General features: G+C 50.9%; 2 protein-coding genes across 2 annotated transcripts in view; one reads left to right on the top strand and one right to left on the bottom strand.

Moving 5' to 3' along the window:
• Positions 1–10,848, bottom strand: part of LOC137795372 (protein sel-1 homolog 3) — a 10,891-nt gene extending 43 nt beyond the window's left edge. The window contains exons 1-25 of the mRNA XM_068592785.1: positions 10,660–10,848; positions 9,795–9,920; positions 9,353–9,713; positions 8,743–8,863; positions 8,364–8,485; positions 7,958–8,079; positions 7,484–7,527; positions 7,226–7,349; positions 6,729–6,852; positions 6,362–6,502; positions 6,080–6,285; positions 5,501–5,674; positions 3,534–3,653; positions 3,305–3,442; positions 3,149–3,211; positions 2,680–2,856; positions 2,467–2,594; positions 1,978–2,061; positions 1,801–1,882; positions 1,187–1,262; positions 1,004–1,107; positions 711–823; positions 504–621; positions 330–393; positions 1–184 (exon numbers count right to left, since the gene is read on the bottom strand). The exon at positions 1–184 is cut by the window's left edge and continues 43 nt beyond it. Coding sequence (XP_068448886.1) covers positions 1–184; positions 330–393; positions 504–621; positions 711–823; positions 1,004–1,107; positions 1,187–1,262; positions 1,801–1,882; positions 1,978–2,061; positions 2,467–2,594; positions 2,680–2,856; positions 3,149–3,211; positions 3,305–3,442; positions 3,534–3,653; positions 5,501–5,674; positions 6,080–6,285; positions 6,362–6,502; positions 6,729–6,852; positions 7,226–7,349; positions 7,484–7,527; positions 7,958–8,079; positions 8,364–8,485; positions 8,743–8,863; positions 9,353–9,713; positions 9,795–9,920; positions 10,660–10,710 — 3,167 coding nt within the window. The 5' untranslated portion in view covers positions 10,711–10,848. The remainder of the gene's footprint in view (positions 185–329; positions 394–503; positions 622–710; positions 824–1,003; positions 1,108–1,186; positions 1,263–1,800; positions 1,883–1,977; positions 2,062–2,466; positions 2,595–2,679; positions 2,857–3,148; positions 3,212–3,304; positions 3,443–3,533; positions 3,654–5,500; positions 5,675–6,079; positions 6,286–6,361; positions 6,503–6,728; positions 6,853–7,225; positions 7,350–7,483; positions 7,528–7,957; positions 8,080–8,363; positions 8,486–8,742; positions 8,864–9,352; positions 9,714–9,794; positions 9,921–10,659) is intronic.
• Positions 10,849–11,314: 466 nt separating this feature from the next.
• On the top strand, positions 11,315–12,307 carry LOC137795371 (proteasome subunit beta type-11-like). The gene is made up of 2 exons (XM_068592784.1): positions 11,315–11,917; positions 12,005–12,307. Exons 1-2 carry the CDS (start codon positions 11,315–11,317, stop codon positions 12,305–12,307), a joined length of 906 nt encoding a protein of 301 aa, XP_068448885.1.
• Positions 12,308–15,173: the final 2,866 nt, after the last annotated feature.

Here is a 15,173-nt window from a genome sequence, read left to right as displayed (position 1 = left end):
CAGCACACACACATGCACACGCCCGCCAGCGTCACGGCCGCGTCGCAGCTCTGCAGCAGCCGCCGCTCGCCGCTCAGATTCCCCGCCGCCGCCGCCGTTCCGCTGGCTCCTCCCCCGCCGCCATCTTGCTCTCTGGCGGGCCACGCCCTCGGCGCAGACGCCCGCCGCCCGGCCTCCCGCCGCTCTGTGTTTGTGTGTCAGATGGAGAGAGCATGAAAAGAAGGAAGACAGAAACAAAACGAGGATGGTCTCAATGTGCGAGCCAGAGGCGGCAAAATGTTGGGAAATGCCGCCATCTTGTGGCGAAGGCGAGCGGCGCCACGGCTCACCCAGACGGCTCTGCAGGGGCACGACGACGAGGGCGACGGCGACGGACAGCAGAGACGCAAACGTCTGCAGAGGAACCAGAAGAACACGCTGAAATGAATCACCTACTCTTCCTCCTCCAGCGTCTTCATCGTTCATGAGCGATTAGCTCGTTATCAATCAAGCGCTCGGCCTACCAGGAGGAGCTCCGCTCCGCTCTGACTCCGCCCCCTCAGGGCTCGGCCCAGCCGGACCCGGACCAGCGTCAGAGAGCAGGGCGTCACCAGCGCCTCCTCGCCCTCCGCCCGCACACACCTGAGGAGAGAGAGAGGGGGGGGGCGGGGTCACAGGGGGGCGGCGGCCATCTTTATGCTCACTGCTATGCTTTAGCTCCTTTCCAGCACCTTCTTAAGATGTTCAGCAGGACGTCCGGCTCCAGAGACGCGTTGAAGGAGCCGAGGACGCTCGCCGGCAGGACGAAGCCTCGCTCGGCCAAAACCGCCAAGTTGTACATCCCCTGAGGAGCCGAGTGAGAGAGAGCAGCAGACGGACACGATGAGGACCTGAATAATCTGAATCTGCAACGTAAACTATGATCCAACAGAGCGTTAACGTGTCTGGGAGCAGTTTCAGTGACATAAACTGTGTCTGTGTGTCATTAATGTGTGTCACCGGGCGCTGGTGCGTTCAGGGTCACCTCGGGGCTGCCGGCCGCCGCCGCCCGGCCGTACATCCTCACGGCCTCGCCGAGCGCCGCCGCCGAGCCGCGGGACGCGTAGAGGTCGCCGACCTTCAGCAGCGCTGCGACGAGGAGGGAAACACTCCAGCGGTCACGGAGGAAGAAGATGAATATGAATATGAATAAAGGAGAGGAGCTCACCGTCCGGACGCGGGTCAGAGGTCAAGGTGGAGAAGTTGTGATAACGCCACTGACAGTCTGGACCGAGCTGCAGCTCCTGAGAGAAGATGAAGATGAAGATGACCTTCATCAGATCATTTTAAAGCTGCGTTCACACCAAGAGAGTTCAGAATGTTTCACGCGAGTAGATTAACTTGTAAAGTCTCACAGACAGAAAGAGGAGAAGAAAGTGTTGAGAGATTTGCTTTTTCACTGAAAAATGTGTTGAAAAATGTGCTTAACGCTAAGTTGCAAAAGCCAAAAATAATAAAATAAAATAATAATAATAATAAAAAAATAAAAAAAATATAAAATTAAAAAAATATATATATTTTTAAAAAATTTCAAATTTTTGAATTTTTGAATTTTTTAAATTTGCAAATTTAAAAATTTAAAAATTTAAAAATTTGAAAATTTATAAATTTATAAATTTATAAATTTATAAATTTATAAATTTATAAATTTAAAAATTTGAAAATTTAGAGCGTTGCGAAAAGCTGCAACTCTTTTGCTGTGAGCGCAGCATGAGGCCCTTTGAGGCCCTTTGAGGCCCTTTGAGGCCCTTTCAGGCCCTCTGGCCCCAGCAGGACGGTTACCTCACACAGGTACGCGGCGTTGCTCTGAGCCAAATCCAAACCGGCTTCAGCTGCCAGAGCGTACTTCACGAACGCCAACCGCCTGCATAACAACAGAAGGGGCGGGGCCAAACGTCAGAGAGGGAGGAGCCAAAAGGTCAGAACTAAGTTTAAGTCTTGAGACAGGAAACGTCGTACCGGGAGCCCTGGAGGAACTCCTGCAGCGCGACTCGGACCAGGAAGCCGAGGCGTCCGCTCCGGTCGCAGACCTGCTTCAGCATCCTGCACAGAGCGGGAGTGATGCATTATGGGGGATGCATTATGGGGGATGGATGGATGGATATTTTAAGTTTGATAAGTCAAAAACAATAAAGAATTGCCCCGTGTGACTATGAAATAATTTAACTGGATGTAAAGATTTGGTTTCTGATTTGTTGAGGTAAAAACAACGACAACAACAACAACAACAACAACAACAACAACAACAACAAGCCTCCTCAGCTGCAGCAGCTTCTTTACATTCATAAGGTACCCGAGGAACAATGGTGAGCCGGGTCAGACAGCAGTGCAGCGACTCGTATTTTTAGAAATGCAAATGTCCGGCAGCGACCTTGAGTCCGTCACGGAGGTCGGACGCCACCGAGCCGCCGGCGGCCACGAGGCTCAAATGAAATAAAGTCCTCTTACATCACGGCGGCCTCGGCGTCCTGAGCCACGCCCTCCAGGCGTCCCGTGGAGAGGTAGCGCGCCGCCTCCACCGCCGCCGCGTCGTGACCGAGCCGCGACGCGTTCAGGAACCGCAGGAAAGCGGCCGTCTGTGGGAAAGGAGGGAGGAAGCAGGAAGGTGAGGGAGCGAACGACCTCCACGCACACGGAGGCCGGCGGGCGTTGTGGGCGGACCTCGTTGCTGCGCGGGGCGGCCGGGTTCTGGCCCGTGAGCTCGTACACGCCGAGGTTGAACTCGGCGTCGGCGCTCCCGTTCAGCGCCGCCTGCCGGAAGAAGCTCAGCGCCTTCTCGTGGTCGCTGAGGACGAACCCGAAGTACCAACCCAGACCGTTCAGAGCGCTGACGGAGCCCTGAGGAGACACACACACACACATACACACATCACAGGCATGCACACACACACACACATCACACACACACACACACACACAGATACACACATCACAGGCATGCACACACACACACATCACACACACACACACAGATAGATGGAGAAACACACACACATGCACACATTTATAAGCACACACACATCAGAAGCACACACACATACAGATATGCATACAGACACACACACGTCAAGCATGCACATGCACACATACACACACACACACACACACACACACACACACACACACGTACCATCTCTGCAGCTTTCTCCATCAGCTTCAAACCTCTGGTGAAGTTTTTTTTTACTCCGTGGCCCTGAAGGGGTCACATCAATCAGAGGATCAATAAGTATCAACACACACACACACGCACACGCACACATACACACATACACACACACACACACACCTTCATCAGCATGACGGAGTAGTCGTACATGGCGGCGGGATCCCTCCTCATGGCGCTGCGGTGGAGCCACTCGGCGGCGCGCGGCGCGTCCCTCTGGACGCCGTGGCGGCCGTACAGCAGCACGGTGCCGAGCTGCCGCTGCGCGCAGGAGAGGTTATAAACATGTAATAACATTATCATAACGTAATGACTGCGTGTAGTAACACGTCATGACGCCTCTGGGACACACCTGCGACTCGGCGTCTCCTCGCGCCGCGCGGTACTGCAGGAAGTGGACGCCGTCGCCGCTCTCCTGCGTGAGCCTCAGGTCCTCCGGGCTGCTCAGGTACACGAGCTCCAGCAGGTGTTGCTTCAGGAGACACGGACACATGACATCATCGTTTACTTCATCACGTCGTTGTTTCACACGTCCACTGCGGTTGTGAACGTGAAACCTTTTGTGAAACAGTTTCCATCACCACAAATATGAAGAATTTAAAAAAGCTTCATTTCAAATGTCTCATCTTTAGTCATATTACATATGAAGGTGAATATATAAAGCTAACGATGTGTTGGCTGTGAGGCATCGTGCCCTCTGCTCCGTCTGAAGGCAGAACCCATCCATAAGGAGGATTCATGGGGTCACAAATCTTCACCCGCGGAGCGATGAAGGTGTCGTCTCGTCTGACGGGTCAATGAATGGAGACGGAGAAAGATGTCAATCAATGAGTCTGAGCCCGCCCCCACGGCGTGCGGTCAGCCAGATTAACTGGAAACACCTGCGCTCGATGTGGAACGTGGAGAAGAAGACTGTGACGAGCGTCCGGATCGATCGGGACCTCTGTGCGATCAATACACTGTGAAGCCGAGCCGGGGTCTTCTTCTCAAGACACTAATAATACGCTAAGTGGTGGAGACACACAAAGGACACGAGGCAGGAAGCGAGGCAGGAAGCGAGGCAGGAAGCGAGACAGGAAGCGAGGCAGGAAGCGAGGCAGGAAGCGAGGCAGGAAGCGAGGCAGGAAGCGAGGCAGGAAGCGAGGCAGGAAGCGAGGCAGGAAGCGAGGCAGGAAGCGAGGCAGGAAGCGAGGCAGGAAGCGAGGCAGGAAGCGAGGCAGGAAGCGAGGCAGGAAGCGAGGCAGGAAGCGGCGAGATGGAGGGGAAGAACAACCCGGCGAACCCGACGAGGAAGTGTCTTAAAAACGTGGATTGTATTTCAAGAAAGAGGCGATTGTCTTGGACTTTGGACATCGCCATTTGGATTTCTATACAACCAGAGGAGTCGCCGCCTGGTGGTCAGGTGAGAGAATACAGCTCTAACACATGAAGCATAGACTTCTATACAACCAGAGGAGTCACTCAAAAACAAACAAAAAGAGCTTCTAGCTCTCAGCAGGTTTGTTTCTTATCATTAAAAAGCTGATTGAGGAAACAGTTTTCTGGGCTTTTAATCCAGATGGAATCCAGATGGATTATCGTCATCCACTCGGTCAAAATGCAGCGGCGTCATTATTCTGAATAAACTCCATGATTGTTTTTCTCGGGGCGTCGTCGGCCTGTTCAGGTTTTTTATTTGCTGCATCTTAATTAAATAATCCAAGAACAAACAGGAAGTCACAGCTCCTTATCCTATTTAACACACGACTGAACCCACAAACACACCAGGAATCACACAGCACACAAGCACTTTGTGTTCCTGTGTTTGTGTATTTGTATTATTATCCTTCTGCGTTTCTGTATTGAACTATTTTAAAGGTACTTTAACCGACATACCACACTTCATATATTTATGACTTCAAAACTAATTAAATTAAAAATTAAAACGCTTCACCTTGTTGGATCCGTGACTCTCTTTATATTCCTGTCTGCAGAACTTATGCTAAGCTAGGCTAACCAGCTGCTGGCTTGATATCATTCATAAATTCAACGGACAGCTCTGCCTCTATCAGCGTGTACTGTTCCTTTAAATGAGAGAGAAACAGCTGACACAGGTAAGTATCACCCTCTGACCAGGTGGTGGCGCTGGAGGGCCGATGGTTATTGGTTTGAAGACGGTGAAAGAAACCTGTTCAGCTGCTGCTGAACAGGTCTTCCTTTCTTTCCTTTCTTTGTGTGTTTGTGTGTTTTGTGAAGTTCTTTGTGTATGAGTTCTTTGTCGTGTTGCTTTGTGTTGCTGGAGTGATGATGTCATGCTGCATTCTTTAAACTCAAACATACCTGATCTCCGTGCACGTTGTCGGCGCTGCTCTGCACTCCGGCGTTGGAGTAGTAGCTGTAAGCCACGCCCGGGTCTTTGGGAAACCCGTCCAGTCCGTGCTGGTGCTTGTACCCAGCATGCATCAGGGCAAAACGGTTGTTGCCCGCCGCGCCGATCAAACTGTAAACATGACCCTGAGACACACAACGAGACACACAACGAGACACACAAAGAGACACACAAAGAGACACACAACGAGACACACAACGAGACATCGTTCCAGAAGCTGTGAGACGGAGGAGCCATTAACCTGAACACAACGATAACAATTGTGTTGCTTTGTGTGTGTCCTTGTGTAGCTTCATGCTGCTCACTGATGTTATGTAAGGTAGACGTGTCTTATTGAAAGTAGGCGTGTCTTATTGAAGGTAGGTGTGTCTTATTGAAAGTAGGCGTGTCTTATTGAAGATGGGTGTGTCCTATAGAAGTATATTTGACCAGGTACATAATAACGGGTGAAATATAACCGACGTTAGTGAGGGTGTGACTCGGGTTAAAGCGCCAGTGGCTTGAAGGTGGAAAGGAGGCGGAGCTTCTACCTGCTGCTGATCGACGGGGCGTTCGAGGCCCGAGAAGCAGAGCGCCGCCAGCAGGAGCGACGCCTCGTGATCCCCGATGCAGGAGGACATTCGGAGCAGAGCCGTGGATCTGTCGGCGGTTTCATTCGGTTCCCGATCCGCGGCGAACATGGAACCGACGGCCCGGTGGAACAGAACCCTCCTGAGCTCCCGGAGGCTCAGAGGTCCTGCAGGAGGACGACGCAGAGACGCCGTCAAGCGACGTGACGGCGACGCGACGCCTGCAACCGAGACGCAACGCACCTGCTCTGATGTTCTCCTGCTCCGTTTGCAAGAAGCGGAACAGAGTTCTGTGCTTCAGGTGTTCCTCCCACGACCACGTCTGCATGCACACGTTCTCTCTGGACGGACGCCAAAGTCTTGTGAGGCGAGGAGAAGATGCACCTGGAACCAACGTGAAGTCAGCAGGCCTTCAGTTCCTCAAGTTATTACGAGGACATTTCACTATGTGAGACTACAGAGGACCAGGACTACACTGAGACTACAGAGGACCAGGACTACACTGAGACTACAGAGGACCAGGACTACACTGAGACTACAGAGGACCAGGACTACACTGAGACTACAGAGGACCAGGACTACACTCTAGAGGACCAGGTCTGGCCTGTACCTGTTGTGGTGTCGTGACTCTCGGTGACCTCCTTGAGAAAAGCTCGTGTCAGCGCTTTCACTTCCTGACATTCCCGATGCGTCTGATCCAGGATCTGCATCGTGGGGTCCAGCTGGTTTTCCACCTGTGATGCGCCGAAAAAAAAGATTAAAATCAGAAAACAGCCTTTCAATGTTATTAATTAATGATTTTTAAAGCATAGACAGAACTCGATGAGGTCACACAAAATACTGACAACTAGAAACTACCTGCATTAATCATGAGTTGCAGTATTTAAAGATGTTTAAAAAGCACTTTCATCAAATATAAAGTATATAAAATAAATCATGAAATGCAAGAACAAAACATGAATAACTGTTTTTGAATACTAATGAGCTACTAATGAGTCTTCATGGTGGAACAATGCTTCATAATGTTCAGTGTTTACTCATGCGACACATCAAAGGGACTCAAACCCAATGCTAATGCTAATGCTAACTGGTGTGGAGTAACTTTACCTCCTCGGTTCCGAGCCGGTAGTACTTGAAGGGGCCGAAGTACCCGCTGATGCTCGGCATGTCTCTGCTGCCTCCGATCACAAAGTACCCGTCGGCGTCGTCGTAGTGGACGCTCTGCAGGAACCTGCAAGAGATGCAGGAGGTCATCACGACGCAGGAGGCCTGGTTCTGTTCCAACAGACAGACCGGCTTCAGGAGAGAAGATCCAGTTCAGCTCTTCATGAACCAGAGAGAAGCTTCAGAAGTGACACGTCTCACTTGTATCTGTGTCTCACGGTGATGTCATCCCACGTTGTGTCCAGCTGCACCTGCAGGACACAACCACGAGAAGCAGAAGAAGAAGAGACTCAACACTACCACAAAGACACTCAACACTACCACAAAGAGACTCAACACTACCACAAAGACACAAAACTACCACAAAGAGACTCAACACTACCACAAAGACACTCAACACTACCATAAAGAGAGTCAACACTACCACAAAGACACAAAACTACCACAAAGAGACTCAACACTACCACAAAGACACAAAACTACCACAAAGAGACTCAACACTACCACAAAGAGACTCAAAACAACAACAAAGACACAAAACAACCACAAAAAGACACAAAACAATCACAGGAAAAAAACTACTCAGGTGTGATCGATTGCGATCGACTGAAGTTTCCCAGCTTGAAAGAGAAATGTCTTTTAGACACACACACACACACACACACACACACACACACACACCTCGGTGTTCTGGATGTAACAGTCCAGTCTGATCCATTTCCTGTTCGGCATCGCGGCCTCAGCTTGGAACGCTTCATCTTCTCCTGAAGCCACGCGCACCTGAACTATGATGTCACCTGCACGAGATATGACACACACATTATATATATATATATATATATATATATATATATATATATATATATATATATATATATATATATATATATATATACTTACATATGTCATATGTGTCATATTTTCACCCCGGGGATCCCAGCGCTCTTTAATAATATGAGACACACTTTGCTGCCCAAGTCTCACAAAACACACACACACGCATACAGAAAATGAACACACACAAAACACACTCACACACACACACACACACACACACACACACACACACACACACACACACCTGTGTCAGTGAGCTGCATCAGAACCGAGTCGTACGCTCCCGTCCGGCTCACGTGGTGGACGACGCCGCAGAGCTTCTGACGGCACCGACGCAGCAGGAAGACCCACACGGAGAAGGAGACGCTGGAGACACACACACACACACACACACACACACACACACACACACACACACACACAAACAAAAGGGACACCGGAGCGCAGCGGTTGAGTTTCAAAGCGCCGCCGTGAAGTAAAAGTGAAAGGGCCATCGCGTCACAGCAGCTGGAACAGAACCAGCCGGTGGCCCGATGCTGAGCTCAGCACCGAGCGGCTCGGCTGGTTATTGGGTTTAATGCTTCGGTCGCGCTGTGTGCTGCAGCTGGAGGGTCTCGTCCTACCTGGGCTGCGTCACGGCGCGGCGGCCCTCCAGGGTTCTGTCCGCGAAGGGATGGAACCTGCGGACCGCTCCGAAGTGCCGGCCGGAGCTCGCCAGGGGAAACGTCAGCATGTCGACCACAGCTGTGCACGAGAGGAGAAGCAAGAGGACGGAGTCACTGGAGTTACACAAGAAGAGACTCACAATGAGCTCAAAGACTCATGAAACCACCACAAAGAGACGAATGACTCCAACAGACACAATGCGACACAAAGAGACACAGAACAACCACACAGAGACACAAAATAAACATAAAGAGACACAAAATAAACATAAAGAGACACAAAGTAACCACAAACAAACTCAACCCAACCATAAAGACACAAAACAATCACAAAAAGACACAAAAGAGCAGACAAAGATACACAAACTAACCTAAAAAGAGACACAAAACAACCACAAAGAGACTCAAACACACCAGAAAGAGACACAAACTAACCAGAAAGAGACTCGAAACAACCACAAAAAGACACAAAACAACCACAAAACAACAACAAAGCCTCTGTGTTGTCTCATCACCTCGTTGTGTGGACACAATGGATGACATGCAGACACACACACGCGGGTCTGACCTGACTCGTGAGGGCAGCGTTGGGTTCTGGTGCCGCTCGTCCTCCACAGCAGCCGAGCGGACCAGGACGGGCAGCCGGCGGCCGGTGGAGCCGGACGCTCCGCCGGCGGCTGCACCCGCAGCTCCGTGGAAACGCTTAAGCCGGCCTCCTCCTCCTCCTCGCCGCCGGCGTCCAGGCGGTGCAACCGGGCGCGCACCGTCACGCGGCGGGCGTCCAGCACGCGCCTGTTGAAGAAGTCTCGTCGGTAGAGAACGGACGGAGGCCACCGGAGCGGCACCCGCCGGACCCTGAAGACTCCGCCCGGGCCGCCGCCGGTCCACTCCCTCCTGAAGACGACCGCCTCCGCCTCCGCCTCCACGGCCTCCGCCTCCACGGCCTCCGCCTCCACGGCCTCCACCTCCACGGCCTCCACCACCACGGCCTCCACCACCACGGCCTCCACCACCACGGCCTCCACCACGAGCCGACACGGGCCGGAGCAGCGGTACCGCACGTGGACCTCGGAGCCGCGAGCCACCGCGTCGGGGGCCGAGGAGAAGCCGATGAAGTCGTCCGGCTCCACGTGTCCCTGGAGGATGATGACACTGAGTTATAAGAAGCTGCCTGACTGGTTCCTTCAGCTGTGAACAACACAGACACACACACTAACCACAAAGAGACACAAAACAACCACAAAGACACACAAAGCAACAACAAAGAGACACAAAACAACAAACACACACAAACCAACCACAAAGAGACTCAAACCAACAACAAAGAGACTGAAACCAACAACAAACACACACAAACTAACCACAAAGAGACACATACAAACAACAAAGAGACACAAACCAACAACAAAGAGACTCAAACCAACAACAAAGAGACACAAACCAACAACAAAGAGACACAAACCAACAACAAAGAGACTCAAACCAACAACAAAGAGACACAAACCAACAACAAAGAGACACAAACCAACAACAAAGAGACTGAAACCAACAACAAACACACACAAACCAACAACAAAGAGACACAAACCAACAACAAAGAGACACAAACCAACCACAAAGAGACACAAACCAACAACAAAGAGACACAAACCAACAACAAAGAGACACAAACCAACAACAAAGAGACACAAACCAACAACAAAGACACACAAACTGACCTCAACAATACACAAAACAACCTCAAAGACAGACCAACTACAGCGCTGCCATGTCAGCACACACGGGGCCTCCGTTTAACATCATACGTGGAACTTTTTGCTTCTTTCTGGCACACGTTAGTCGTCCGTCATCACCTGAAGCCTCAGAGTGTCTCACCGTGACGACAGCGGCGGTGAACACGCAGCAGCAGAACAAGAGGACGTTCATCTCCACGTCTTCACTGAATCAGAACAGCGCGGCTCGTCCTGGAAGTCGTTGTGGGTCCATTCGGCGAGCTCGCAGCGTGCAGATCCACCGCCCGACCTCGCGGGCTGTCGCCTCCCCAGCGGGCGTGTGAGCATGCTTACACTCGCGCAACTGGAAATTCTGGAGTTGCAAGTTTAAGCAATTTGCATGTGTGGGATTCTGTTTTCATACAGACAGGACTGCGTCAGGGTTTGGCTGGATGGGCCGCGGCCAACATGCCGCTTGACTCATTCAGTTCCCTGACGGGAGCGATGAACTCAACTGGCTCGATGCGCTCGAGCCGAAAGGCCTTTTGGACCGGCGCCCCGGGCCCTCTTTGGGTCGACGCCCACGCAAGACCTTTGCAGAAATCTGATCGTAAGAAAAGAAAAAGCAAACAACCTGAAACAGCAGCCGGAGTCAATGAGGCGAACCGGTCACGGTTTGTTCTGGAGGACCAAGCGGAGACCGACGCCTCTGCCGCTACTTAAAGGGGCTGAAACCCACAACCTCCAGACGGCTAAACGGACCTGTCAGAGAGTTGATGAATACTTTTGATTAGACTTCAGCAGAGAGAGAGGACCTCATGGCTCTGCAGGACCTTTGCAACCTGCAGGACGTCTTCGTGGACAGTTTGACCACCGGACGTCCTTCGGGGCTTTTTGGGACGAGGACCGGTCCCTTCAGCGACCCGAGTGTGTTTCAGTTCTACACTCCGGTTGCAGAATACTTGGAGGAAAGCCCGATACGGTTCGGGCAAATCCCCCCAACCGCCTCCTCGTGTCTGGACTCGCTGTTCCCCTCCTGGCCCTCGGTGGGTCTTCCTCCGGCCTCCTCCCAGTGCGTCCCCCTGCCCTTCCCCATGTCCCACGGCACCACCACCCTGGCCTTCCTGTTCCAGGGCGGCGTCCTGGCGGCGGCGGACACCCGCTCCAGCTGCTCGGGGCTGGTGGCGTGCCCGGCCTCCCAGAAGATCCTGCCCATCCACAGCCACCTGGTGGGCACCACCTCGGGCACGTCGGCCGACTGCGCCCTCTGGAAGCGGATCCTGTCCCGCGAGCTGCGGCTGTACGAGCTCCGCCACGGCCGCCGCGTGTCCACGAGCGGCGCCGCCAAGCTGCTCGCCCGCATGCTCCACCCGTTCAAGGGCACCGAGCTGTGCGTGGCCGCCACGCTGTGCGGGTGGGACGGAGGGGAGGCCGGCGGAGGCGGAGGCGGAGGAGCAGGGACTGACCCCGTAGGGGCCGTGGATCCTGGAGGAAAGGCGTCTCCGAGGGCCTCCGGGCCGCGCCTGTGCTACGTGTGCAGCGACGGCACTCGCCTGCAGGGCGCCCTCTTCTCCGTGGGCTCGGGGTCGCCCTACGCCTACTCCATCTTGGACCAGGGGGTGGAGTGGGGCCTGACGGTGGACGAGGCCACGGCGGTGGCCCGCGAGGCCGTGTACAGGGCCACGCGCCGGGACGCGTACTCGGGGAACTGCGTGGACGTCTTCCTCGTCTCCTCGCAGGGATGGACTCGCAGGAGCCGGGAGGACCTGAAGGAGGAGTTCTACAGGGAGCGGCGGGCCGTGACCTCGTGAGCGAGGGAAAAGGCCAGAGCATATTTCGGAGGGAGTCTCTCTCGTCGGCGTCTCTAACGAGCGGGGCGGGCGGCTGCGCCCTCCGGGCTGCTTCTCCAATGATTTGTGGCGTATCGCTCTCCTCTAACGAACAGCTGATGTTTTTGTTTTGCTTGCCGATGATAGAAACGCATTCTCACGGCGTGCTGCCGCCTGGCGTCATGGACGCCGAGCAACATTATGAATCATGTGAGATAATTACAAGCTACTGACTCACGCCGACACGGCGAGCAGCGGCGAGGAGGCTCTTTAGAAAAAGGCTCTCGAAAGGTCTCGTTGTGGATTTCGTCTCTTTGCATAACCGCCCGTTGAAAAGCTGATTTGTGTTCTCTGTCAAGAGGTTTTCTCCGACACTTCAATGAGCTAAAGAATGAATAAAATGTGAGTTCTGCTGAACGTGCTCGTTCGTTCTGTTTGAGCGGCCCGGTGGTAAATCAAGCCAACGGGTAATTCATTTACTCTGAGAGTAAAAGGCATGTTGAGCCACACTGCTTAGATTATTTTATACACCTCCTATTGGAAAAATGCTGTTTTCTTTCTTGCAGAAAGCTTTTGTTAGGACGCACACACACAACACAAAATGCACGTTGAAGGGTTTCTCCACTTGTCCAGGATCATTTTGCAGATAAGAGGTTTTGCACTTTGGCGTCGGCTCTTCGCCGTCTGGGAGGAAGCAGCAGATGAATTATGCTTCCACATTTAAAAATGTCCGAGCGTATGTTTGCGAGACGCCATACGTGACACGGCTCCTGTGAGTGCAGATGCACGCGTGCATCCGCTGCTTTAAATAAATCACGGGCGCGACATGAAGAGACTGGAGGCGTCTCTGAGTGACTGACGGGGGAAGACTGGCTTCCTCCCACCACTCATCCATTATTCCCATCGTCAGAACTTCATTAATGACAGAATTATTGAGCGCAGAAGAAGAAAAAAGAAAACAACAAACATTAAAAAATAAATCTGGTGGTGCAGATTTGAGCAGAGAGAGAGAAGAGAGAGAGAGAGAGAGAGAGAGAGAGAGAGAGAGAGAGAGAGACAGACAGACAGACAGACAGACAGAGAGTATTTGTTTTAGTCTTAACGACGTAAACCTCTGGAGAGGAATCAACTCTTCTTTTTTTACAGAAATTAAGCTCAAAGCATCTCTCTCTCTCTCTCTCTCTCTCTCTCTCTCTCTCTCTCTCTCTCTCTCTCTCTCTCTCTCTCTCTCTCTCTCTTTCTCTCTCTCTCTCCATTCAAAATTAAAAATATCTGAAGCATGTGGGCGAGAAACAATACTTTTCATCGATGTCTGTGATGTCAACATGATGAATAAAGACATTAATAAATATCACGTTTAGGTCTGAAAGCACAAATATAGAAGCACATGAAATGATGACATCAGGATTAATAAACACACACTGAGGTTGTGTTGTGTGTTTGAAATGACTCATAAAATAAATCTGGAGGGAAGCCAAAACCTTTAATGGAGACAGAATTACAGGAATTAAATTCCCCGAAACAAAAAGGCATCATGAAGGCATCATGAAGGAGGCATGAAGGAGGCATGAAGGCATCATGAAGGAGGCATGAAGGAGGCATGAAGGCATCATGAAGGAGGCATGAAGGCATCATGAAGGAGGCATGAAGGAGGCATGAAGGTATCATGAAGGCATCATAAAGGAGGCATGAAGGAGGCATGAAGGCATCATGAAGGAGGCATGAAGGTGGCATGAAGGAGGCATGAAGGCATCATGAAGGAGGTATGAAGGTGGCATGAAGGAGGCATGAAGGCATCATGAAGGAGGCATGATGGGGCGTTCAGGGTCCGTCTAAGGGGGCAGAGACAGGAAATACAATCTTAAATAAGATGATGATGATGATGAAGATGTTGAAGAAGAAGATGATGATGATGATGATGAAGATGAAGATGACTCCGGCATATTAAACATGTCGCTTCAAAGGGAAATAAACAGAAGACATTAAAGAGGAAACAATAATATTATGGGATGTACTATGGGATGTATTATGGGATGTACTATGGGATGTACTATGGGATGTATTATGGGATGTACTATGGGATGTATTATGGGATGTACTATGGGATGTATTATGGGATGTATTATGGGATGTATTATGGGATGTACTATGGGATGTATTATGGGATGTATTATGGGATGTACTATGGGATGTATTATGGGATGTATTATGGGATGTACTATGGGATGTATTATGGGATGTACTATGGGATGTACTATGGGATGTATTATGGGATGTACTATGGGATGTATTATGGGATGTACTATGGGATGTATTATGGGATGTACTATGGGATGTACTATGGGATGTGGCGAGGTCACGGTTGGTAGTTATGCCATGTGTGTAACATCGAGTCATGCCTCTGGTTGTATAGAAGCATTCTGGATATCAGGCTTCAGAATTACAGATTAATCTTGTTATACATTTACAGATTTATATGCATTTATAGTTTTATACATATATTCATGTACACATTTATAGTTTTATATATATAGATATATATTCATGTACACATTTATAGTTTTATATATATATAGATATATTCATGTACACGTTCACACATTCACAGTCTGCAGTCACAGATATGACACCTTCATGAACCTCAGGACATTTGAAACTGAACACAGTGGTGAGTTTTTATTATTATTATTATCAACACATTTACAGAATTAATACATATTTACATGTTTACATATCTCTCTCATTCAAAGAGAGAGAGAGAAGAGAGAGAGAGAGAGAGAGAGAGAGAGAGAGAGAGAGAGAGGGTGAGAGAGAGAGAGAGAGAGCGAGGGTGAGAGAGAGAGAGAGA

The sequence above is a fragment of the Clinocottus analis genome, unplaced genomic scaffold (assembly GCF_023055335.1).
Source record: "Clinocottus analis isolate CAN_PGR_092001 unplaced genomic scaffold, fCliAna1.0.p SCAF_28, whole genome shotgun sequence".
Lineage (NCBI taxonomy): Eukaryota > Metazoa > Chordata > Actinopteri > Perciformes > Cottidae > Clinocottus > Clinocottus analis.
Note: the sequence above shows the minus strand (reverse complement) of the source record. Positions and strands in the feature narration are given on the sequence as shown.

What these genes read in the sequence shown, in the direction of transcription:
- LOC137795371 (XM_068592784.1), top strand. Translation starts at nt 11,315, where the DNA reads ATGGCTCTGCAGGACCTTTGCAACCTGCAGGACGTCTTCGTGGACAGT. An exon ending in CCACGCTGTGCGGGTGGGAC is followed by an intron (nt 11,918 to 12,004) that starts GGAGGGGAGGCC and finishes GCGTCTCCGAGG; the next exon opens with GCCTCCGGGCCGCGCCTGTG.